Raw genomic sequence first — 25,184 nt, 5'->3', positions numbered from 1 at the left:
CCCACCTCTCACCCCCCCACACACAAGGTCGGAATGGCTTTACTGATGAGTTCTACCAAATGTTTAAAGGAGAATTAATGTCAATCCTTCCCAAACTTTTCTAAAGAATAGAAGAGGGACCACCTCACAGTGCATTGTATGAGACAACTGTTAATCTAATACTGAAACCAAACAAATGAAATATATAGACCAATGTCACTGATGAATACTGATGCAAAAATACTCAACAAAACTCTAGCAAACTGTTTTAACAACATGTAAAAAGGATTATACAACATGACACACTAATTCATGTGATATGCAATATGAATAAAATAAAGAACAAAAATGATGATCATCTCAATAAAATCAGAAAAAGCACTTTCCAAAATCCAACGTTCTTTCATGATTAAAAAAAACAATAACAACACTTTAGGGTTAAAAGAAAATCTTCTGAACCCAATAAAGGATACCAATGAAACTCAGCTAACATTATACACGATGGAGAAAGACTAAACATTTTCTCCTCAAGTCAGGAAAAAGTAAAAAATATCCACTCTTGCTACTTCTAGTCAACATTGTATTGGAGGTTATAGCCAGGGCAATTAAGCAGGGGGTTGGGGGGTGGGTGGAAGGGGGGAGTCATCTAAAAAAGAAAGAAAGAAGTAAAACTCACTGTAGATAACATAATCTTTTGTATAGAAAATCCTAAGGAATCCAATACAAAATTATAGAATTAATAAATGATTTCAAGAATGTGGCAGGATACAAGATTTAATTGTATTTTTATATACTATCAATAATCAGTCTGAAAATAAAATTAAGAAAAAACATATAATAGGAATCAATATATAGAATACATAAAAACACAAAATAAGTAAAGTCTTATAATAGCATCAAAAAGAAGACAATACCTAGGGATCAGTTTAATAAAATGACTACAGATTTGTACAGTAGACAGCATCATTAAGATAAATTAAAGATCTAAATAAATGGATAGACATCCCATGTTTATGCTTCAGAACTTAACTTCAACAAGATGGCAATACTCCCCAATTGACCTATAGATCAACACAATCCTTAATCATAGTTTTTTTCTTTACCGAAATTGACATGTCATATCAATCCTAAAATTCACATGAAAATGCAAGGGACCTAGAATAGTGAAATTTTTTTTGAAAAGAATTTAAAAGTTGTAGGACTCATACTTCCCAATTCACAACCTAACACAGCACTACAGCAATGGAGATAGTGTGAAAGTGGAATAAGGACAGACAGCTAGATCAGTGGACTGTATAAATGAGAATCCAGAAACAAACCTTCATATTTATGATCAAATAATTTTTGGCAAAGATGCCGAGACCATTTAATGGTAAAGACTAGTCTTCTAAACAAATGTTGCTGGGCCAACTTTATACTACAAGCAAAACAATGAAGATGAACCTCTACCTCACACCATAAGCAAAAATTAACTCAAAATGAATCTATATATATATATAAATTTAGAAAATACAACTATAAAAATTCTAGAAGAAAACATAGGAATCAATCTCTGCAAACTTGGGGTAGCTAATGGATTCTTACATATGGCAATAAAACACAAGTGACAAAAGAGAAAAATAAGTAAGTCGAACTTCATCAAAATTTTAGAAATTGAGCGTCAAAGGATACCATCAACAAGTGAAAAGACATCCCATTGTATGGGAGAAATATTTTCAAATCATATATCTGATAAGATAGTGGTGTTCAGAATATATAAAGAACTCTTATAAATTAAGAGTAAAAAGACAAATAATAGAATTTAAATATGGGTAAAAATTTTTAAATAGATGTTTCTCTAAAGGAGATATAAATGTTTCCTATAAGCACATGAAAAGGTAGTCTACAACATTTGTGATGAGGAAAATGAGAATCAAAGTCACAATGAGATATCCCTTCATACACACTCAAATGGCTGAAATAAGAAAGACAGACAATAACAATTATTGTGAAGGATGTATTATAATTGGAACCCTTATACACTGGCAATGGGAACATAAAATAGTGTGGCCAATTTGGAAGTGAGTTGGCATTTCCTCAAAATGCTAAACATGGAGTTTTCATATGACCCAGTTATTCCACTCAAATATACGAGTATGTTGGAATTAGGAAAACCTATTTCCACACAAAAATTGTACATTAATGTTTATAGCAGCATTGTTCACAATAGCCAAAAATGTAGAAATGATGTAAAATGCCCATAAAATGATGAATAGATTAAAAAAATGTGGCATATTCATATACTGGAATATTGACAACAGCATGGCTTATATACTGATACTGCTACAACATGGATGGATTTTTAAAACATTATGCAAAGTAAACATATGCAGTTACAAAAATCCACATATTATATGATTACATTTATGTGAAATGTCTACACTAGGAAGTCACAGAAACACAGAATTAGATGAACATTTGCCTGGGGTTGGGGTATTGAGGGAAAGAGGGCAGGATGGGAGCCAGGAAGGGAAATGATGGTGCATATGCAGTGCATATTATTAATATATTGATGATGTTAAATATATTCTAAAGTTAGACTGTGGTGATGTTTACCACTTTGCGAATGTACCCCAAACCACATTTTGCAGCATGTTAAATATATTTTAATAAAGCTGTAAAAAAAAGCATCTCATCATTGTGAAAATATTTTAGGGCTTTAAAATAAGAAAAATCAAATGCTGAGTTAAAATCTCTACTTTTCCCTTTATAGCTGTATAATTACAGTAATTCCTCATTCTCTCTGTGCCCCAGGTGCGTCTCTATAAAATTAGAAAAATAGCACATGTAATAATTAAATTATCTAATGTGCAAAATAATTAGCCTGGTTCCTTAGCACCGAGCAAGTATTCAATAACTGGATGCTGCTTTTATTATTCTGGTAGATACTTCATTATACAAGCAGGTCTCCCAAAGCAAAGCCTATCGGAAATATTGCCATATACCTTAATACTAGAGGCTTTAAAGAAACATAAGTTAGCTCAAATATTCAGGAAATCAGGCTAAGAGGGGGGAAAATAGGATAACTAATACCTTTGACTTTGTTTATAACATTGCATTACTACTATCCTATCAGGAAGTGTGGATTCTTAATTTAGATTTGTTCATTTTAATCACCATCCATAAGATCCTCACTACTGTAATCACTAAATTGAATCCATTAAGAAAGCACTTTATGAGCACACATTAATGTTTTTAATATGATGCAGTGCTTTAGGATTGAGTCCTCCAATCCTTCAACTAACAACATGGTTATCATTACTAATAAGCTCAATACTCCTTAAATTAGCTACCATTTAAAGTCATCCATGCCTGGTTTATTAGCAAATGAAATTAGCACACATTTCACTTTGTGAGTGGCCTCTCAGGAATGATTTTCTTTAATCCTCACAATAATCTAAGTTTAAGGAAACTGTAGTTCAGAAGGCCATGCCATTAATATAAGGTCACAAGCTCAACTTAGAAGCAAAATTGATGCAGTGATGCAGAATTGCCACTTCTTACGCTTATGTTTTTCTGAGACAAAAATTGGGTTACATTATCTAACTAATTTATTTTTAAATCATAAATGTCCTGGAAAATCCCAGGTGTGTGCTTCTATAGCTATAGTTAGGTTAGCACCCTGCGGAGGTAGAACCTTTCTTAAATATTGCTTGATAGTGATCATCATGCTGATGATTTCAGCAGTGATAGTCACAGGTGAGCCTGCTTATTTACAGGAGGAATCAGACTCCTGGTGGCAGGTGTGCTGAGCACCTCTTCTGCATCGGGCTCTGCTCCAGGCATGGGGAACATGAGGGTACATTAACAGCCAGCAACCCTGCCTTACCTATCTTAAGTGTGAAAACATGTATATAAATTATATCACATGAAAATCAGGACTGAAGAAAAGGGGGCTGGGGAGTGCTAGGGCCAGAAAGGGTTGCAATTTTAAATATGGTGAAGAGTGAAGGCATTGCTAAAAACATTGTATTTATGCAAAGTTTTGAAGGAGGTAAAGTAACAAAATATGTGATTAATTGGAAAAGAGATGTGCAGGCAGGAGCACAGCAAGTGCAAAAGCTCCAAGGTGGACTTTAGATGTGATGCCAAAAGCGCAAACAGCAAAAGAAACATAAATAAATTGGACTTCATTAAAAACTTTGCATCAACAGACACTATCAAGAAAGTGAAAAGATGACCTTGAGAATTGGAGAAAATATTTGCAACCATGTGTCTGATAAGAATCTAGTATCCAACAACCCAATAACAGAAAGACAAACAACACAATTAAAAAATGGGCAAAGGACTTGAATAAATATTTGCATTTCCAAAGGAGAAATGCGAATAAACAAGCAGATGAAAAGATGTTTGACATCATTAATTATTAAAAAAATGCAAATCAAAACTATAATGAGATATCACTTCACACCTGCTAGGATGGGTATAATTGAAAAAAGGGAAAATAACAAGTGTTGGGGACAATGCAAGAGATTAAGTGGGCCCTGGATATGGAAGGCCGGAGAAGTCACCATCTTGCTTTAAGTGAGATGGGGAGACACTGGACCATTGTGGTAAGGAAGAAACACACTGGCTTCCATATAGAGAAAGAACTAAAGCATATGATGGGAAGAAGCAAGAAAATGCATTCAGGTGGATTGTTTGTGGTAATCCAAATAAAGATGATGCATCTTGGGCCTGGGGAGTGACCCTGGTGGTGGTAAGAGTGGTTAATTTCTGCATATATTTTGATTGTAGCCAGCAGGATTAAGAACATTATGAGAAGTCATGGGAAAAAGAAGAATCAAAGATAACTCCAAGGTTTCTTGGTCTGAGCACGTGACTTAATGAGTTGCCATTTACAAAGTTGGGAAAGAATGCTGGAGGAGCAGATGTAGAGAAGGAAGACCAGAAAACTATTTTGGGGGTATTGTAAGACCAGTAGGCAGGTGGGCCTGTGAATCTTATGTTCAGAAAAGGAATCTTGGCTGAGATTTAAATCAAGAGTCTCCTGCATGTGACTGAATTGTAACCCCAAAGAAGAATGCATAGATGAACAAGAAAGCGAGGGACTGGGTCCCCAGCTGACTCCTCATTTTAGGTGTGAGTAGAAAAGTAAGAAACAAGAAGTTAGTGAAAGCAGTCAGGTAGAGGGGCAGAAACTGGGGAGTGGTATAGCTTAGAAGTCAAGCAAAAAATTAATTTCCAAGAGGAAAAAATGAGTATCTGTGCAAATGCTGCCAAATCAAGAGATGAGCTCTCAGTATTGCCATGGGATTTGGCAACTGCAGGGCTATTGGTGACTTTCCTAAGAGAAGTTCTGGAGAAACTGTGTATTCAAAATTATGTAATTATTTAGCATCTTCTAAATGCAGGTGCTGAGAATATAAAAATGAACACCATTTTCATACCAGCTCTAGCCAGGTAACTGTTTATAACAAATGTGGATACTGAATGCAGTGAAACTACGAACCAGGGAAATATAAAAATGGAATAGAAAGAGCGGACAGTAACTCAGCCCAGTGAATCAGAGTGGGCCTCACAGAAGAGGCAGACTTGTGAAAGGAAGAAAGAAGAGTGACCAGCAGTACTGTGTGAGGGAGACACCTCTGGAAGTGGGACCAGGTGTGAGGAAGACACGGAGGTGTGACAGAGCCTACGTATCTGGGGAAGAAACGTGTCCTCATGCTCCCAAACCTTTTGTCTTAGCAGAACCAGCTCTAAGTCTGTTGCCATTTCTTCCTGCTCGATTGTTCACTTCATATCTTTCTTAAAAATTTAATTGACCTTAAATTTTCAGACTTCTTTTTAATTTACACTGCTCTCTGAGTAACAAGAGATTTGAAATCATGTAGTTGATGTGCTAATTGTACATATTTTTCTAACATATGTAAAATAAAAATACAAATAATGTTTTTGCATGTCCATTTGTATATCACATAAAACCCTCTTGTGTTTAATACATTGGACATCCCTGAACTCAAACATATAGTATCAGAAAGGACCTTCAAAGGGAAATAAGATAACAAATATTTAAATAATGATAAATTATTTAATAAATGATATGTATGAATAATAACTAAGGAATAATAAATATTGAAATAAGGGCACTAAGAGACCTATGGCTAAAAGATACGTCAAGTCTTGATATAGTAGTTTTGAAGATCTCATTCCACATAATCCAGCTTCCTGGCCAATTTCTTTCTAGTAATGATTCAACATATGCTCAGTTTGCTCTGTTCCCCTCAATGCCTCTGGAACACATGTTATGCTAAACAATCACTCCTAGACTTTTCATTTAGTTGCTAAAGTTCCCTGAGACCCTTGCCCCTCCCTTGAGGAAGCCCCCTTATAGACTTGTTTATTATGGAAGCTCCTGATGCCGGAGGGTTTTCTGGATAAACACTTCACTAAAGCAAGCTTTCACCAATGGGTTGGAAGCCCTAATGGTCCTGTATAAATTGAAGCAGGGCAAGAAATCCTGATTCAGGCAGTGTTCCAAGGCCAAGGAATTCCATGGTACATCACAATTAGTCACTTACTTTTAACCTTTATAAAATTTTCTATTATAATGACCTTTCAATTTCAGGATAAGTGAAAAGTTCACATTTTATCATTTGATGACTGAGTTCCATCATATCAGCCTGCAGCAGACAGCTTTCCTGACAACTCCCCCATCTTTTGGGCCTCTCATCCCAAGGATGGGCTTTGATTAGAAAAGCAAACCTGTCCTTAGAATGCTGCCCTTATCAGTGGGGAAATGAGAAAGAGGCAAGCAGGAACAATTATAACCTTTTCTCTTCCATCAACACAGGTGCCATTGCTACCATTAGATTTTCATTTAGTGATGCAGGGAGAAAAAAATGGAAAGAGAGAATACGCATGGAAATAGCTACTGTTTAAAAAATGCAGCCATGGGGAGTGCTTTCCATGCACTATTAATGTTAATGTAGTAGAATTGCTCCATCCTTTTAATTACACTCATAATTCTTAACCTTTAGGTAAACTGTGTATTCAGGCATGATGGGAGATGAGAAATGAAATTACTGTTGTCCTGAGGCAGGAGAGAACACAGCCACCAAAGACCCAGGAGCGCTGATGCATAACTTGAGGAGGCGGCATACTTACCTTGACAGAAATAGCACCACGGAGCCAGTGTGGTGGGGCAGGCTCATGTACATGAACACACTGAAGCTCAGTGACAAAGGTACTCTCCAAGTTAAACTGTGATGTGCATGGAATCACAAAAACATCAGAGACCTGAGTTATCCAGTCAAAGACAGAATTGCGTGGCACCCAGGACACAGGTGCATAGGTTAAAGAATCCTCTAAGAGTACAACCTGCATCCTTCAGTCCTTCACTAAGCAAGGGGCTAGAAGTGTTTTACTGCTGCAAATCAATCAGCACTAGAATGTTCTCAGCAGACCTTTCAGAGGTGCATTTAAATTGCCTGCAGCATGAACTGCCTCAGGCCATCATTTCTTCTCGTTCCCTTCATTCATTTATTGGTTAATCTTCTCCAGCTGCCAGGATGTTTACAGCCCTTCATATTATCAAAGGGTTTCTACTAATCTCTAACTTCCCAGTCATTTTAACAGTTTCCCACATCTTTTTCAGATAGCACCTCTAGCTGCCATCAAATATATATTTTTAACATCCGGAGTACTCCTCTCTCTTTAGTTGTTTGGTGTAGTTCATATGTCATTACCTGAAGACCTTTGAAAGTCTTGAAGGATCCAAACAACACCCACCACCAACATCCATAAAATATGGAGTAGCAGAAGAGCCATGGTGGGAAAGTAATCCAACCTACTGGAGCGCGCTCAGAGCAAGAGGGCCCTGTGGTGTGCTCACCCTTAGGGCACAGCAGTATGGCACACCAGCCCTCCTTGGCCAAGAGTGACCAGCACCATCTGCTTTGACAGCATTCAGAGCACAAGAAAAAATATGTCAGCAGTGCACTGTGGTGTACTGTTTTATACACATACACAAACACACAAACACATATGGGCAACATTTCAGAGGCAACAGATTAATAAGGCAGCATTAAATGGGATGTTTGTTTGAATCAAAAATCATAACGGTTTTTAGCTACACACCAACACATACATATAGAGAGTTTTATCCACACATACATTAGGGATTTGTGACTAATTATAAAGTTAACTTTGAAAATTTGCTTTGTTTTCCAATAAAAAAATAATAAAATAATCCTTTCCAAATATTATCTCTCCAGTTTATGTTGACATTAGCATGAACTAACACTGAAACTGTAATATTAACTAAGTAGTAAAGCTAATTTTAGTATCAATCAAATATTTAATTTTAGCTAAAACTAAAATGCAGGCTATATCTATTCATGCTTATGTGAGGATCTATAAATAGACTTATAGGTATAAAAATAGCTTGTAGTATTTTAGAGATCCGGCATATTTTTATTTGGTGTGCCCCACATTTAATAAAAAGATACACCTTATGGTAGATAAGAAGGAAAAAGCAATATTCCAAGCATGACCTTCTATTTTGATTCTTATTTGGGTATGACTTGTTATAGTAGCTGTTGTTGTTTTCCTCCCCCCCCCCCCCCCCCCCCTCACTGTGTGATGAGCATTGTGGCAATGTGCCAGTTATGTCCTTCTTCACCTTCCAGGCATATGGTAGGAAGACACTTCCTGATCCTCTTTGAGTTGTAGGTATTTGAAGGGTAGCAGAATATGACACTCCAAATGTGCAAATAATAAGGATTATTTTGAGCTGAAGACAATTGAGAAGAAACAAAGACAAGGAAAGCTCCTTGCCATCCCCTGATTTTTCTAAAAGCAGGACATACATTTTCAAATGTGTCCCACCTCCTCTCTCTAACCAAGAGAGGGTAAAATTTAATCACCTGGAGACAACTTTAGAACCTATCTAGCCTGGGGATGGCACCATAGGAACCTGTATCTCCACACTTGAAAGCCTAAAACTATTTTACTTTGTCCTATTATTTCTCCACAAATATATTGTGCTTTGTTAAAGATGCTATATAAGCTGGAGTTCTAAGCTACCTCTTTTGAGTTCCTCAGTTTTCCCTGGGTATCTGCCATGTGTATATGAAGTATATATATGCTAATAAATTTCTGTCCATTTTTTTCTTGTTAATCTATCTTTTATTCTAGGGGTCTCAACCAAGAACTCAGAAGTTTAGAGGGAAATTTATTTTTCCTCCCCTATATAGTTCACTATGGGCCATGAGTTCTAAGCATAAGTGACATTTGTCACTCCCAGACTGTAGCAGTTTGAGGCACTCAAGAGCCCCCTTTTCCTTTCCCAAGGTGACACACTTGAGTGAGGAGGTACCCTATCATTTTGAGTCCTGGAGGGAGTAGTCATAGAACAGAGGCCCCAGCTAACCCCTGATGAATATCTGCCCTACCTGAAAAATGAAATCTTGTTATTTTTAAGCTTCTAAGATATTCTGGTTTTATTCTGTGCTGTCATTACAGCATAATTTAGCCTATGAGGTCTTATATAGAAATGCTAATTATTGGTTTTCAAAGTGCTTTCTTGGACATACTTTCACATGAATTTTACATACAAGAAAGTTTTTTTGAGGACCTAGTTTGTACCAGGTGCCAAGCAAGGATCTATATATTCAGAATAAACAAGACTGACTATTCTTGAAGAGTTCACAGAGTTAGAGAAGTCTCACTTGGAAAAGAAATTTTCATTTCAGTTTTACCACTCAGAAAATGCATGTCCTCTGTGCTTCTTAGCTGCCCACAAATTATCAGCCCAGGGCTCCTACTGCTACCATATCTTCATCTCAGTTTAAGGAACTCATAGTGGGATGGCACTGTTCGGAATAGTCGTGTCTATTGTAATGAACTCTTGTTTTTCAACATTGAAACTTGAGGCCCTTGAGATCACACAGGGTTATTTATCTAAAATCATGTCTCCGTGTTAAGAACCTGTTCCACTTCACTCAGAATACACAATGAGACAAAATATAGGATCGTATTTCAGAGATAATGCCCCAAAATGTTGTTTTTCTTTTCCTTTCTTCCTTTTCTCCCTCCCTTCCTTCCTTCCTCTCTTCCTTTCTTCCTTCTTTCCCCTCTCTTTCTTAATCCTCCCAAGGTGGCTTCTGCAACTATTCCAATATCCTGACATCTGATCCTTTCTAAACTCAATCAAAACATTCTGCTGAATATACAGATGAATTGTTAGTGTCAGCAACTTCATTTCTGATTTTCTCCTTATCTGACTTCTTTTCCCTGTCAGTGATGTGTTCCCAGAGAGAATTCGTTTTCTATTCTTAGGGACATCTTACGAAATCATAGTCAGATAGATTTTAGAGAGACTTAAGACTGTATTTATATTGTATAATACTGATTTACTAAGCAAAATCCAGTCTTAGTTTGGTTTAGTCCAAGGAAATGTATAACTGGTATCTGAGTAGCTGGTCACAAGTCATACTTAAGCAAAGATTGTTTTTGCTTCTTCATGAAACAGGATTTAATTGTAGCAGGTTTCACTAGGTTCAAGTGTATTTCTACAGATGTGGAGAGGGTCAGTGGTTCTTATTGTACTTAAAACCTCTTTCAACCTCAGTTTGTTTATTAGTACTAACCTATAGCTCATGAGAGTGTAAGGATTAAATGAGCTGGCTTTACAAGTCTTCTGTACTAGGAACTAAAAATACTTATTGAAAGACTGGTACATTGCAAGTATTAGATTCAAAAGCTAGGCTTAAAGTTAATATGTTTTTTTTTATCCTACTTTAAGTTCCTCCTAGATAGAGATAAATAGTAATCTGAAAAGAAAATCAAACTATAGAATGCATATATAGAATATATGTGTGTGTGTGTGTGTGTGTGTGTATATATATATATAAAATGTTAAGTGTGTTTAAGCCAAGCATTGTTATACATATGTATATACATATGACATTGCAACCACCCACATGTGTCATGTATAAATATGCTCATATCAGTGAACACATCTCTCCTTATTTGGTAGAACCAGCACGTAGAACAAAGCTGCTTTTTCCTTCATTCTCTACATCTGCCTCTCACTTCTAAGAGCACAGGCTTTGAAGTTAGATCTACTGTGACTCAGACCATTCCTGTAAGACCTAGGGTAAGCTACTTTACTTCTAAGTCTCCATTGTCTCATTTATGTAACTGAATAATATCTTATTCAGTGATAGAGCTAAGAATATAAAATCGTGTGTATATGGGTTTTTTTATGTTTATAATGTAGCCATTAGAAAATTTTAAATTGCCCAAGTAAATTACATTATATTTCCACTGGACAATATTGTTTTAGAATCTATTGGGCTATTGGAAAAATGATGACGCATTTTTGCAATGAAAAACAGAAAAAAATATGTCATGACTTCTCTTACAACCCAATACTTAGTTCAATAAAAGTAAGTTTTCCTTTTCAGAGCAGTTTACACATCAGTGACACATAAATAGTGTCTCTAATTCTGCCAAGGGCATAGCCTCCTTAATGGTAGGAGCCAGTAAGGCCAGCCCTATTTACATATGCATTGTAATCCCTGAAAAAGCCTGCACGTTTGGTTAAAATTTTGCAGATGAGAAAATGTAACTCAGATTCTGAAGTAATATGACCTGACAATGGCTACTCAGCAAATAAGTGGCAGAGCAGGGGATTCAGTTATTTTCATGCTTCAGCAGCTAAAATGTTTCTGCTGTGCCACACTGAGATTATGGCTTAACAATGTCTGCAAGAGCTAGACCCTACATACACTCACACAGATATAATACACACACACACACACACACACACACACACACACACACACACACACACATAGAGGAAAGCACAGAGGAATAAAAACACCATACTTCATTCATTTGTGTCTCTGAGCAAAAGTGAGAGAAAAGTGAAAATTGTGTTTACAACGGTACCTCTGTAATTTCCATAGAATTTTGATAAATTGAGAAGTTCAATTACAAATTGTTAAATTATAAAGTGCAAGTTTCCAGGAATTTCTATCCTTGCAATGATGTTCATATGATTAATGTTATTTTTGTCATCTTCAGAGATGGGGGAAACTGAGGCTTAGAGATGTTGAGTACTTTATCTAGGATCATATGGCTGGTATGTAGCAGACCAGATGCTTGAACAGAGGCAGGTGATACCATGGTCTGGCCTCTTCACTGGCATTGGCTGCCTTCCCTGTGGCCTGGTTATAGTGAGGACTCAGGCGGGACAGAAATCCAGCATCAAACCTGCCTCCGATAACAAGCTATGAAGTGCTGTTATAGCACAAAATCTGTGTAGACTGATTGACCTGAGCTGTGCAGATGGTATAATTGTATTTCCATATCTACCTCATAACCCACTGAATAAGTTTATAAAGTAATACTGTAATGGATGCATAAATACTCTAAGGTAAAAAATTGTTATTCTGATGATTCTTGGCTTGTTATAATCTTGGGAAAGTTTCATTCCTTTTCTGTGCAAACAGTATTACCATATGGAAAGTATATCCTGAGAAGATCAGGTGTATGAAGGTGTCAAAAAAATCACCCATTATATAAATAAATTATCATATTTCATGGCCTTAAGAGTGTTAAAAAGTCTTTTTGTGCCAACCCCTCCAGTTTTCTTTTCTTTTTTTTTTACTGTGACAAGTAGAGAAAGTAATAAACTGTGACATGTATTTTAAGTCTCTTTGTGCTTGTTAGTAGAGAATCATGAAGTGTCATGGAAGAAAGTATATGAGGTGTGATCAAACAATATAGTGAATGTTAAATAAAAAATAATTTTTATAATAAAAGACACATTGCCATTAATCCCTCTCAAAATACTCCCCTTCACTTCGAACACAATTATCCCATCATCCTTGTCGCTTTCTGAAGCAGTTCTGGAAGTCCTCTTTCATGAGTGTCTTTAATTGTGCTGTCATGGCTGCCTCGATGTCCTGAATCGACTCAAAATGTTTACCTTTCATGGTCATTTTTGACTTTGTGGAAGAGCCAGAAGTCTCATGGTGCCAGATTCGGTGAATAAGGTGCAGGAGGACACACTATAATTTTTTTATTTGACAGAAATCGCCGTACCAGAAGCGATGTGTGACACGGAGCATTGTCACAATGGAGAATGGTTTATGGCACACTTTAAAACACATCTTCTTTCAATGGTAGCTCACATGCAACTGACTGCACCGGACAAGTTGAAACTTGTCACACACTATAACTAAGGTTTGATATACTGCTTCCTGTATTAAAGATCCCTGCATTTCCATTGGATGGCACTCAGCAGCAGCATTCACCATATGTTTTCATCACAAAGGCTCTGTGATCGAGGCAGCCATGACAGAAAAACTGAAGACGCTCATGAAAGAGGGCTTCCAGAGCTGCTTCAGAAAGTGGCAAGAAGGTTGGGATAAGTGTGTTTGAAGCGAGGGGGGCTTATTTTGATGGCAATTAATGTCAATGTGTCTTTTACTGTAATAATTATTTTTTTAGTTTAAACATTCACTGAATGTTTTGATCACACTTCGTGCTTACAGAACATCAATTATAACCCACTGGGATTACAGATGAGAAACTTGAGGCCCATAAAATGTACCTAACTTGCTCAAGGTCACAGAGAGTCGATGGCGGATGATGCAGGAGTGGCAGAGTGGCACCCATGCCCTGTGCAGCCCCTCCCACTCTGTAAAGCTGCTTTCTGCCTAAAGCCTGTGCAGCAGGCCTAGCCCAATGCACTTGTTTTACTATGGGTTCTTTAACATATGGATATGAGGGATACTTATTAATTGAGGAGGAACCTTGTATTCATTCAACAACTAGTTATTAATGTTTGCTGGGTGCCAGGTACTATTCTCCACATTCTGGGGATAAAGTGGTGAATAAGACAAAGAAGTTCCTTCTTTCATGGAGCTCACATTCTACTGACAGAAGTACACAGTCAATAAACAAACAAATGGGAAGAAAATATCAGGTAGTAATAATGTCGAGGCAGAATATTAAAATGGGATGAAGTGCAAAGAGTGATGGAGGGGATACTTGAGTTGTACGTAAAGTTTAAGTTGAGAGCTAAGCACAGGAAGAGGAATGAAGTTTCTCAGTAGAGAGAACAGCTAGTGCCACAGTCCTAAGAGTCAGGAGAGCAAGGTTGTCAAGGAACAGAATAAAGGGCAATAGGGCAGGTGGGAGAACAGGAGCTGGTGCAGGGCCTCAGCCTGCAGAGCTCTTTAGGCCACAGTAGGGCACCTGGGTTCTCTCTATTTCAAGGGCAATGGGGGGAGTTTGTAGCCAGGTTACATAATCTCATTTTGGAAAGATAATCACTTTGCCTGGTGTGTGAGATATGAACTATAGGAAGGTGGGATAAGGATGGAATAGAGAGGAAGCTGGGACCTGATACACTTGTCCAGTCTGGAGGTAATGGGTTTGAATTTAGGTAGTAGCAGTGGAATTGGAGAGATAAGGCTGGAGTCATAGTCAGCTATGACTGATGAGTTTGGGTGTTTGTTTGTGTACTAAGTGGGGAACTGAGATGGCGAGGAAGGAAGGAGTCCTAGGTTTTGGCCTTAAGAAACTAGATAGATGATGGTTCCAGTTATTGCACTGAGATAGATGAGTGGATCAGAAGTGAGCAGGGGACATGGGTGTAAATCTAACCCTCTCACCAGCACTATTGGATAGTTAAATACCACATTTACAAATAAATGAACTACAGTTTAGAAAGTAAGTATGCCCACAGGCCAACAAGAGGCAAATCTCAAAATTGAACTCTTTCATCAGACAAATCATGTGATTCTGAGACCATATCTTGGTAGATAGAAAAGGTAATATTTCCCCTGTTCTTTGGAAAATGTGATAAAATACTGGCTAAAATAACAGTTGTATCTCGAATGTCTACTTATATGCAAGACACGGTGTCTATCTGATATAATTTCACAGAGAAGGAAACTGAGGTTCAGAGACCCATGCAACTTCTTCAGGGTTTCACAGCTAATAAATAGAAAAAGTGAAATTTTTTATTTTATTTTTTATTTTTTAAAAGATTTTATTGGGGTATTGGGGGAGGGGAACAGTGTTGGGAAATCGGGGAAGAGGAACAACAAGTTGTTGTCATTTTGTTCTTCAGTCTAGTTGTGGAGGACATCGCTTCACTGGCCCATGTTCGCATTATCATTATGCTTTTCCCCGATGAGGCCATCACTCACCGGCCATTGGACAGCCGCTCATGGGGGCTCACAGCAGTTCATGAAAGCGCATGCCAGCTGCCAGCCAGCCCCACTGCAGTCTATGCCATCGCCAGCGACTCATGGCAGCCCAGCTCCAGGTGGAGCTGTTGTTCACCATCTTAGCTGTAGAGGGCACAGCATCACTGGCCCTCATATGTGGGATCTGAGCTGGGGCCCTGCTGCTCAGAGCTGGTGTCCCAAAGTCAACTCCTAACCAACTCCGGCCCGAAACAGTGAAATCTAAGACCAGGTTTTATGATTCCAAACTTCATGGTATTTTCACGTTGCTGCCACAGTACTACAATTTAAGATTAGAAAATAAGATTCTTCTTCCTATATGCACATTTGAGATAAAGTGAGTGAACACGGTCTTTCATAAAATGATAAGAAAATTTAAAAAAATACATATATATATATATATATATATATATATATATATATATATATATATATATATATGATCCAGATGTTGATTCCTGGGCAATCCATGTTGATTACTTAAGTAACTAATGGCCTGAACAGCAATTCATTTGCAGCCAGGCACATATATGTCATGAATTTTGTGGGATGGTTTTTATTTTCCTCAGATACACACCCACATCTACAGCTCCGTTAAGGTGCACATCTTCTTTATAAAATCCACCACCTTTGATTTTGAATCCATGTGAAACACCCAGAGTGAGCTATGAGGACATGAGTAAAGGTAGCTTCATATACAGTAAAATGCACTGACTGGATTCATGTGATGGTCTCTTTACAGTTTTTAAGACCTTTGCTAAATTCTTATAAATGCATTTTAGCCATTGAGGATGACAGAAGTCCCTGACAGGGAAAAATGGAGAATCAGACGCATGAATTAGATGTGACTAGTCAGTGGCAGGCAGGCCATCAAGTGAAAGAGCCTCCATGAGTTGGAGAGACCTGGTTTGACTCCTGACACCACCTTGAATTTGCTGTGTTCCCTTAGGCTAGTTGAATATTCATGCAAAATTTGTAAGATAGGGTAGTTTTAAAACATGGCTGTATGTTCACCTCATTAAAAGATGGAATCAGGTTTCCCTCCCTTTTAATGTGGGCCAGCTTGAGTCACTATCTTCTAATAACTAGAATGCAGTAGAAGTAATACTGCATGACTGCCAATGCTAGGTAATAAAATGCAACGTAGCTTCTACCCAGCTCTCTCCATCTCTTAGGGCATTTGTCCCTGCAACCCAGCTACTGTGTTATGAGAAAGTCAAGCTGACACATGGAAAGACTACATGTCCAGCGAAGGTCCCAGGCACATAGCCAGCACCCACTGAGTGAGTGAGCCTTCAGATGGCCTAGCCCCACCCCAGCCCCAGGCCCAGCCTCAGACCCAGCCCCAGGGGATGTGGAGCAGAGCAGAGATGCACAGGTCCTGTTGGGCCCTGCCAAGCTGCAGATTCGAGGGCAAAATGAATATTGCCACTGTTCTAAACCACTAAGTTTTGTAGTGGTTTGTTACATAACAGTTGATGACCAGAACAGAAGATGAACTTTTGCTTTGGCTACTTGAATCATCCTTTTATTTTTTCCATTCTCTCTGTGAGATGTTCCTTCTTTTTCTATATGTTATTTTGGAATGCAGATAGAGGTTAAAATCAGAGAGACATTTATTTGAAATTGCTCTCTAGCCCTTAGTAGCTATAAGAGCCTCCCCCTCCATGGATAAAAATTAGACTCATAATACAAACTTCTAGGACCATTAGAGGATTAAATGACATATGTCTGAAATGCCTGACAGAGAGAAGTGACTTGGTAGCTGAAAGCCAATGTCATTAGCAGCTGTGGTGATATCAAAAAGTATGCATTATAGGAAACATGGGTTTCTTTCTAAGTTCTCAATGTACATAAAGAAAAAAATGCCAATTTATTAAAGATGTTTCAAATACTGCCCTGGTATTGTGTTTTCCAGGTGTCATAGCAGTTTTGTTTTTGATTAAGCTGCTTTTGTGACAACAATTGTTTTCAGAGGCATGGTGACAACCTGGTGTACTGAATGGACCATGGGCTTTGAGATCAGCTCTATCCATATATTCTGTGTGTGTATCTGGAAAGATGGAAAGAGGGAGTTTAGAAAGGAAGAAGAAAGACGGGAGGGAGCAGGGAGGAGGAAGAGAGGGAGCGATAAAATAAATATAGACATTTAAGGGGGGTGTGCTGTAGGGAAGTAGGATTTCAGCCCTTTGACAGAGACCTCTAAGATTTGAGGGTGTGGTGGGGCTAGGTCAGCAGTAGTAATATGGTGGGTGAAGTCACCAAAGCTATCTCAACTCAGTGCACTGGGACAGCAAGGATGAAAGTAGTGCCAGGAAGTTGAAGCTGTCCACCGTGGGCTCTCAGCCTTCTGCTGACAGTGCTGAGCTAGACTGTGGGAATCAGAGCTGTATGAGACATGGTTTCCGCTCTCAGGGAACTCCTACCCTGTTTCCCTGAAAATAAGACCTAGCCACAAAATAAGCCCTCGCATGATTTTAGGTGCCAAAATACTGCACCTTGGCATACTGAATGTTTTAAGCTGAAGGAGTTTATGGAAAAAACACCCTTCTCCCTGAAACAGGTCATAAAACCCTCATGTGAGAGGGGCTTGCCCTCCATGTCCTGGAGGAATCATGCTACGGCTTATTCTCCAGCTGTATCTTGTTTTCAGGGAAACATGGTAGCTCTTTCTAATTCACCAGACATAGGCAGTAACCTAAAATGTCTATGTGCTTAGCAAATTGTGGCCACTTGGTTTAGCCTATAAATAAACAGACATTAGCCTTTGGATTTGAAATAGGAAGAGAAAGAGCAATCCCTTACTTAAACGCTCCTGTGAACTCCTTGCACATTTACAATAAAATTCATAGTCTTAGGCCTTGTATGATCAGGTCTGTGGACACAGCCAACCTCATTTTCCTATCATGCTTGCTCCCGCCTCCGTCTCCACTAGCCGTACTGGCCTCCTTGCAGTTGCTCAGCCTGGAATTCTCTGTTCCAGGTTTCATAGGCCCCACACCCTCCCTTCACCCAGGACTCTGGTGGCAGTGGCATGCCCCCTACCAGCTAAAGGAGTCTTTTCTACCACCCTACCTATCTTGTAAAAGAGAACTCGACACCATGGTCACTCTCAGGCCCCTTAGTTTTCTTGACTTTTCTGCCTCACACTTTTCATGAATTGATTCCATGTGTGTACATGTATGTGTGTGCCTGTATGTGTGTATAGGTATATGTGTGTGCATGTGTGTATGCATATGTATATGTGTGTGTGTGTGTGCACATACATGTGTATTTGTTTTATTTCTGCCATCCCTACTACAGTCCTATGGGCAGGAATTCTGTTTTTTCAGTGTTTCATTTCCTCTGGCCAAAAATGTATCTGGTACATAATGAATAATCAATAAATAATTATTGTGTGAAAGAAAATGTAGTCATCTGTTAATTGATTTTATTTAGTACACATATTGGGGACAAAGGGTTTGAAGTTTAGTAATCCCAGAGAACCTTGAAGTGTTATTTCTTTTGTATCAGTCATTTGACATTACGTTAGTTTTGTGCATATCAGAAGTCAAATATTACAAATGGACATGAGGTTTTATACACATAAGTACTTCTATGGATGTATTTGGAAATGCAGAGTATATGATGAGTATATATACCAATATATACCAATACATAATATGTCTTATGTAGCATATGCTCTGTAGTGTATAAATAGAGTGTATATATACTCATACATACTATAGTATATATTTATATAGAGAGAGTCTGAACTACATACCACTTATTCATATATTTAGGCAATTAGTAATATGCCCACCAAACTATCATCAGTTAAGGAAAAAAAGAAAAGTTGACATTTTAGAGTACTTTAATAGGATGTTATGACTTTCAACATCACTAGGTAACGCAATTGACTCCGGGCGGAAACCACTCATGTGCCTGCATGAAGAATGAATGGGAGTGATGTCAGTCTATTACTGGTAGGAAATGGGAGCCTTGAAGTGCCCTGAAGTCTTAGTTCTCTTCAGGAATTTCAATGATCCTCATTGCAAACTCGTTTGCATAGCTGATTTGCTTGGAAAACGTTTTCTGTTCAGAACCAAAGTCAACTCCAGCCAGGGTCTCCAACAGCTATTAGTTTTCAAAGTCAGAGAGTCTGAATGGCCAGTGATTTCCTGTGTATCAGCACTGACTTCTTACCTCTGCCTTAGGGAGCTCACAGCTATGGGGGAGGGTGTTCACAATCAGACTCTCACTGCACAGAGTGGTGAATGCAAAAAGATGCATCCACCTGACACTTATACCCTACAAGTAAATAGCACAGAGGGGTTCTGGGTGCCATAGAAAGAATTTGGGGTAGGCAGGGCTTCAGTGCAAACTGCCAGCAGGGACCTGGGCTCTGAGCTTTCTCAGGAAACCAGCTTCCTATCCCATTTCAAACCTGTCTTCCTTTCACAGGGGTAGTGGGTTATAGAGCAAATTGGCCACGTGATTAAAGCATCATCCAGACTGTGGCCTCCATATTTCTTCCTCTGTCTTGTGTGGTAGTATTTCCTGAGTTGGGTTCTGCTTTATTGCATATTCTCAGATCCTGTTAACATCAGGAAACCCGCCTCAGGCAACACTCCTGTGGAGGCGGTGACAGTGAGGGAAGGCCCAGGCTCAACACAGACAGCCCTTGTCCCTAAGGACAAGTGGGCACCTGCTCCCCTGGTGACAGGGTGACTCTGAGCACTGATGGGCTGATGACTTCTGTCACGCCAGCTGCTCTAAAACACGGAGACAGAGACTCTGCATGAAGCTTAGGGTAGGGAGCAGCCAGAATCGTGAGAATGACTCAAAATATGAGGGGACAGCAAAGACACCTTTCCAAGGGACTCCAGTGGCTTGGAATTCTGGCCCTTCTGAGAAGAGCTAGTATAAACCTTCTGTTAAAGAGACAGATGCCACATTCTATTGGGTGTCACTTATCAGCAGGTCAGGGGAAGGCTATCAGGGGAAATTGTCACAAAATGACAATGTCACGGTTCAATCACTAACTGACTGAAAATGATACAGTGGCAGTCAGGCCTGACATTATCCTGCCTGTCTTCTTTTTCTGTCTCCCTGTGCTGCTGCTAGATGAATGACACCAAAGCCGAAGCCAAGAACAGACACAATGAGTCTCTAGGGGTGCAGTTATAGGGACACACAGGGCCACTGGGTGAAGGCAGTGTGAACCATGGAAGATGCTAGGCAAGGTCACTGAACACCCTGTGAAGGAATTTGCCCAGTTCAAGCCACCCTGGCAATCCCATGGCCTTCACAGAGGTGGCTCTGGCTGTTTGTCTATCTCTTCATCTACATTTTCTTACAAAATAAGGAAAATCACATAAACTCATGTTTTCCCTGGCTAGTCCATTTTCTTTCAACTTTTGACTACATTTTGCCCGGTGTATCAGAAACAGCATTCTTGCTTTAACTTCGGGGTAAGCTGGGTTCAAGAACCAGGTCTAACCCCCCCCCCCCATCTGTGTGTCCTTAGTCAAGCAACTTACTCTCTCTGAGGCTCTGTTTCCAGAAATGCCAGATGGAGATAATAACCCTTACTTTGCAGAACTAGTGTGTGGATTAGAGGTAATGCTTGCACGGCAGCCCACACATATTTTCAAGTAAGAGTAATACTGAGTCATTGGTGGCCATTTGAAGAGTTATTTATTTTTCTCTCATCTTGTCTTCTTTTATTCCTTCCCTTCATTACCTATTGTGTGTAGTATGGAGACATATCTATAATAAGGAGGCATCCTCCACATTCTCTTCTAATTTATTTGATTTCACTATAGCCACAATTTATATTTTATAGCTTCTACTAACCCTGATACCCTGTAGTATCTCCCTCTAGTAAGCTATGGGAATCGGCTTGCACATTTTTTTAATTGACAAAAAATATTTATAATTGCCTTTGAGCCCCCTCTGCATTTATCAGATTGCCAACATTGAAATAAGATGATAATACTTATTGCTGGAAAATGGGCACTCAATCCCACAGTGTTGTCAGGAGTATAATTGGTAAAACGTTGATACATTGTAGAAGTCAATATGGCAAAAAAACTTTAAAAATATGCACACTCTTTGCCCTGGCAAGAGCACCCCAAGGAATTTACCCTAAGAATATAATCAGTTTTGTTTGCAAAAATCTATGGACAAAAATGTTCTTGCAGCATTTGTAATAGTGAAAAACATGAGAATAATCTAAAGGTCCAAAATAGGAGATTTGTTAATTTTGTGTATCATTGTGATATAGCCACATCATAGAAGACTCTGTTGTTATTGAACATTTGGAATAAAGCCCATGTATTGATAAGGGAAGATATTTGTACATTGTGCAGGTGACAAATTCAAGAAGTAAAATAATATTACAGGGGTGCTGCTTCAGTAGATAAGGGAGACACCTGTTCAGCTCTTCCAGACTGGTGGGTAGGTAAGTAGAAAATGGTCTCTACCCATCTCCCATTCCCTCCCTTGCCTTCCCTGTTGAGAATGGTTGGCTTAATAATTAGGGAGATTAGGAAAAAGTCCCTACAGGTGTGTGCTTGTTATGACTGGAATGTGTGTGTCCCTCTGCAATGCATTCAGAGGGTGGAAACCTTAACTTTCAGTGTAATAGTTTAGGAGGTGGAGTCTTCAGGAGGTAATTAGATCATGAAGGTGGGGCCCTCATGATTGGGATTAGTGAGTGTTTTCTCACTCTCCTTCTGTAATGTGAGAATATGAAGAAGAGTGAGCTGGGTGTGACCTGGAAGAGGTCCTTGACCAGAGCCTGGCCATATTAGCACCCTAGTCATGGAACACTCCAGACCTGTGAGACATAAATTTCATTTTTTATGAGCCAGGCAGTGTCTGGTATTTTGTTACAGGAGCCCCAACTAAGACAGTGCCCTAGGTGCTGGCTCTGAGTGCACATTATTATCTTCACCCTACGTCCATGAAATGGGCAGACATGAGCTGTGGTCCAGGTACTCAGTCTCTGCACTAATGGGTATGAGGCTGGGTCCATGTCTCTACAGGGCTGTGTGTCTGCAGCTCCACCTCATACTCGTACACCCAGTGCTACAACCACTGCAGGTGGAGGCAGAGGGGTAAGGGGATCCCCTTGGCATCTGGTGCATGCTGCAGTTTCGAGGCCTGTTCACCAGGAGAAAGCAGACACTTATCTATATCCCCAGTGTCCTTTATTTATCTCATTTGATTCAGAGCCCATGGGGAACAAGGGTTAATCAATACCCTCAAACCTCAGTATACATATAGTATGTTCTCACTGTGCTTTTCTGAATACACACATGACAAAAACTCTGGAAGGATACATGCTAAAATGCAGAGTTCATCTTCTCTGGGTGGCCAGATTATCTGCATGCATGAGTTGTAATTATTATAAAATTTTCCATTTACACTGTTTAAACAGGAATAATATGCTCCTTGAGCTTGTTTCCCATGACAGCACAAGTTTTGAACCTTCCCAGCTGAGATGGAAGCTTTGAGCAAGGAAAGGAAGACCACAGTAGCATTTGCTAGACACCTACGCTGTACCAGGCATGGTACATGGAGCACAGACACTATTTTTCATTCAGTCCTCTTATTGGCCTTACTAGTTCAGGATGTTCATGTAAATTTGTCAGGTAGCTAAACTGGGGAAATTTATTAACCTGTACAGTGTCACATAACTAGTAAGAGGCAAAGAGAGCCAAGACCTCACTCTCAGTGTGACCTACTCCCAATCTTATGTCCCTCCGACTCGAACATCCTTACAAAATTAAAGATAGTTACATTAAGATAAAACACACACACACACACACACACACACTCACTCACATACAAAGGCAATGGTATAGCCAAACTGACATCACAGAATGTATATAGTAAAGGAAATCCTATAGTCAGAATGATCATATGCTCATTTTTCTTAAAACACCAAACCCAAATCTTAAGAAAACTAAAAACAACACAATGAAAAGAGGGTAGGTTGGTTTTCTAGACAGGCCTTGTGCAAATAGTGCTGAGAATGACAATGTGCAGGCATGACAGCCAGGAGAGAGAGAGAAAAATGAATAAATATAAACACAGAATCTCCCAAGGCAGCACCATATGAGGATGCTGGGAAAAGGGGCACCAAACTTCTAGATCCAATTAGTCCCATGAGCAGGGCTGGATCCAAGAGGAGTACAGTAATTGATTTTCACAATAATTATCCTGAGTCATCAAGGAAAGGTTACATTTTATGTTCAGACTTATCTATTTAAGTAGGCAAGGAAGCGTGTAATCCATTTGCGAAAAATTCTCATTTAAAATAGTTAAAAATTATTTCAAAAGATTTTTGGTGCTTAAAGGGATAAGTGATAGTTATCTGGAAAATGCACTTGTGTGGAACAAGATCTTCCCTAAAGATTATAGATTAGTAAGGTTTTATTTAGTGAGTAATCTATCCCTTCTTCTTTTATGACATTTCATTGTATAGTTTTCTCAAGCCATTCACAATTCCTAACTTCCAAGCACTGGATTGTAAGTTTCTTGAAACTAAAGATTCTGACATCCTTTCTTGGACATCCCACATCCCTGTGGTGCACAACCTTTTTTTTATTGGCCATGAAAAAATGATGAACTAATAATCACAAAAAATGACCGACTCCCAGGACATGTATAAACTTTGACAACTCCCAACTGACATTTTGCAAAATCCTTTTGTGGTTTTGGTAAGCAGTTCTGCAAGGTTTTTTTTTTTTTGCTTGTTTGTTTTGTTTTGTTTTGTTTTAAACATGTTAATAACTATACCAACCATTCACTCTAAGAAGACAAAAAAACGTAAGATTTAAAAATAGGGTTAATCTAATTTTTTTCTCAAAGCAAGATTTATTTTAAAAAATACTTTCATTGAGGCCTCTACTTTTCATGTAACTAGTACTGCAAACACACAGAACTCTCCTGGTCTATCCTGTAAGCTCCATTCTCTAATACTGCCCCCTGTGTATCTTGTGCCCCAGATATAACTCATTGCTCATTGGGGAATGTGCAGAGATCCTTGGGGCTTTCTCATATGCTATTCCCTCTGTCAAAAATGTCCCACCTCCACATTTTTTATGTCTAACTCAAATGTTCTCTTCAAGTGCCACTGCTCTCAAGGAATTTTTTAATCTTACAACTGTTGCAGGATGGTGTCATTACTTCATTTTTGAAGATGAGGAGAAGACCTTAAAGGCTATGGAACTCCCTCTAGGTCATACCATCGGTATCAGAGCCAGGACTAGTCCACCATCAGTCCTCTTCTGGTAGTATTTCTCTTCATTGCACAATGAACAACTGTAACTGAAGCCCCCTTGTTGGCACACACCGATCTCCTTAATATTCCAGGTTGTGGGGCCCATTAGTCACCCTATTGCCTTTTGTGGCCGCAACAGAGTAGGAGCAGGGGTGAGGCTTACCTGGTGTGTTGAGCAGGCGGGACCTCCTGCAGTGGTAGGCCACTTCCTGCTCACAGTGTTCAGAATTGTCAATCACCGCCTCCAGCTGCTCCATGCTGCCCCCATAGTCCAAAGCCATGGAGTAGGGCTTCTCGGGGCTAGCACCCCGTACATGGGTCAGCTCTGTGTTGTTGTGCTGCATTGATGTCCAGATCTTGTCCTCTGCCCAGAAAACACAACCCAAGGAAGGAGATGTTAGAAGGAATGTCAAAACAGAATCATGCTCAATAAAGCTGGGGAAAAAAAAGACAGAGCATTGTGCAAGCAGTGTGATGGGTGGCTCAACATGCAATCATTAATAACCATCTGAGTACTCTATTCATATAAAGAATTTGACCAGAGAATTTTTGTTTCTCATAGAGCTGCACCCAGAGTTAGTATAAAGGTTAATAATTTTAAGAGCTAAATTTGTGGAGCCCTTGTTCCACAGGTTTATGCTAATCATTTAATGCCCATAATTGCATTAAAATCAATATTA

The 25,184-nt window shown here is 39.1% G+C and overlaps 1 protein-coding gene across 2 annotated transcripts in view; it reads right to left on the bottom strand.

Annotated features, from left to right (window-relative positions):
* Nucleotides 1-25,184, bottom strand: part of CNTNAP5 (contactin associated protein family member 5) — a 464,696-nt gene that overhangs the window by 242,222 nt on the left and 197,290 nt on the right. For both annotated transcript variants that reach the window (XM_019626328.1, XM_019626329.1), the window contains one exon: nucleotides 24,668-24,868. In XM_019626328.1, coding sequence (XP_019481873.1) covers nucleotides 24,668-24,868 — 201 coding nt within the window. The remainder of the gene's footprint in view (nucleotides 1-24,667; nucleotides 24,869-25,184) is intronic.

Source organism: Hipposideros armiger, unplaced genomic scaffold, assembly GCF_001890085.2.
Source record: "Hipposideros armiger isolate ML-2016 unplaced genomic scaffold, ASM189008v1 scaffold_665, whole genome shotgun sequence".
Classification (NCBI taxonomy): domain Eukaryota; kingdom Metazoa; phylum Chordata; class Mammalia; order Chiroptera; family Hipposideridae; genus Hipposideros; species Hipposideros armiger.
This window is presented reverse-complemented; position numbering and strand designations above follow the sequence as displayed.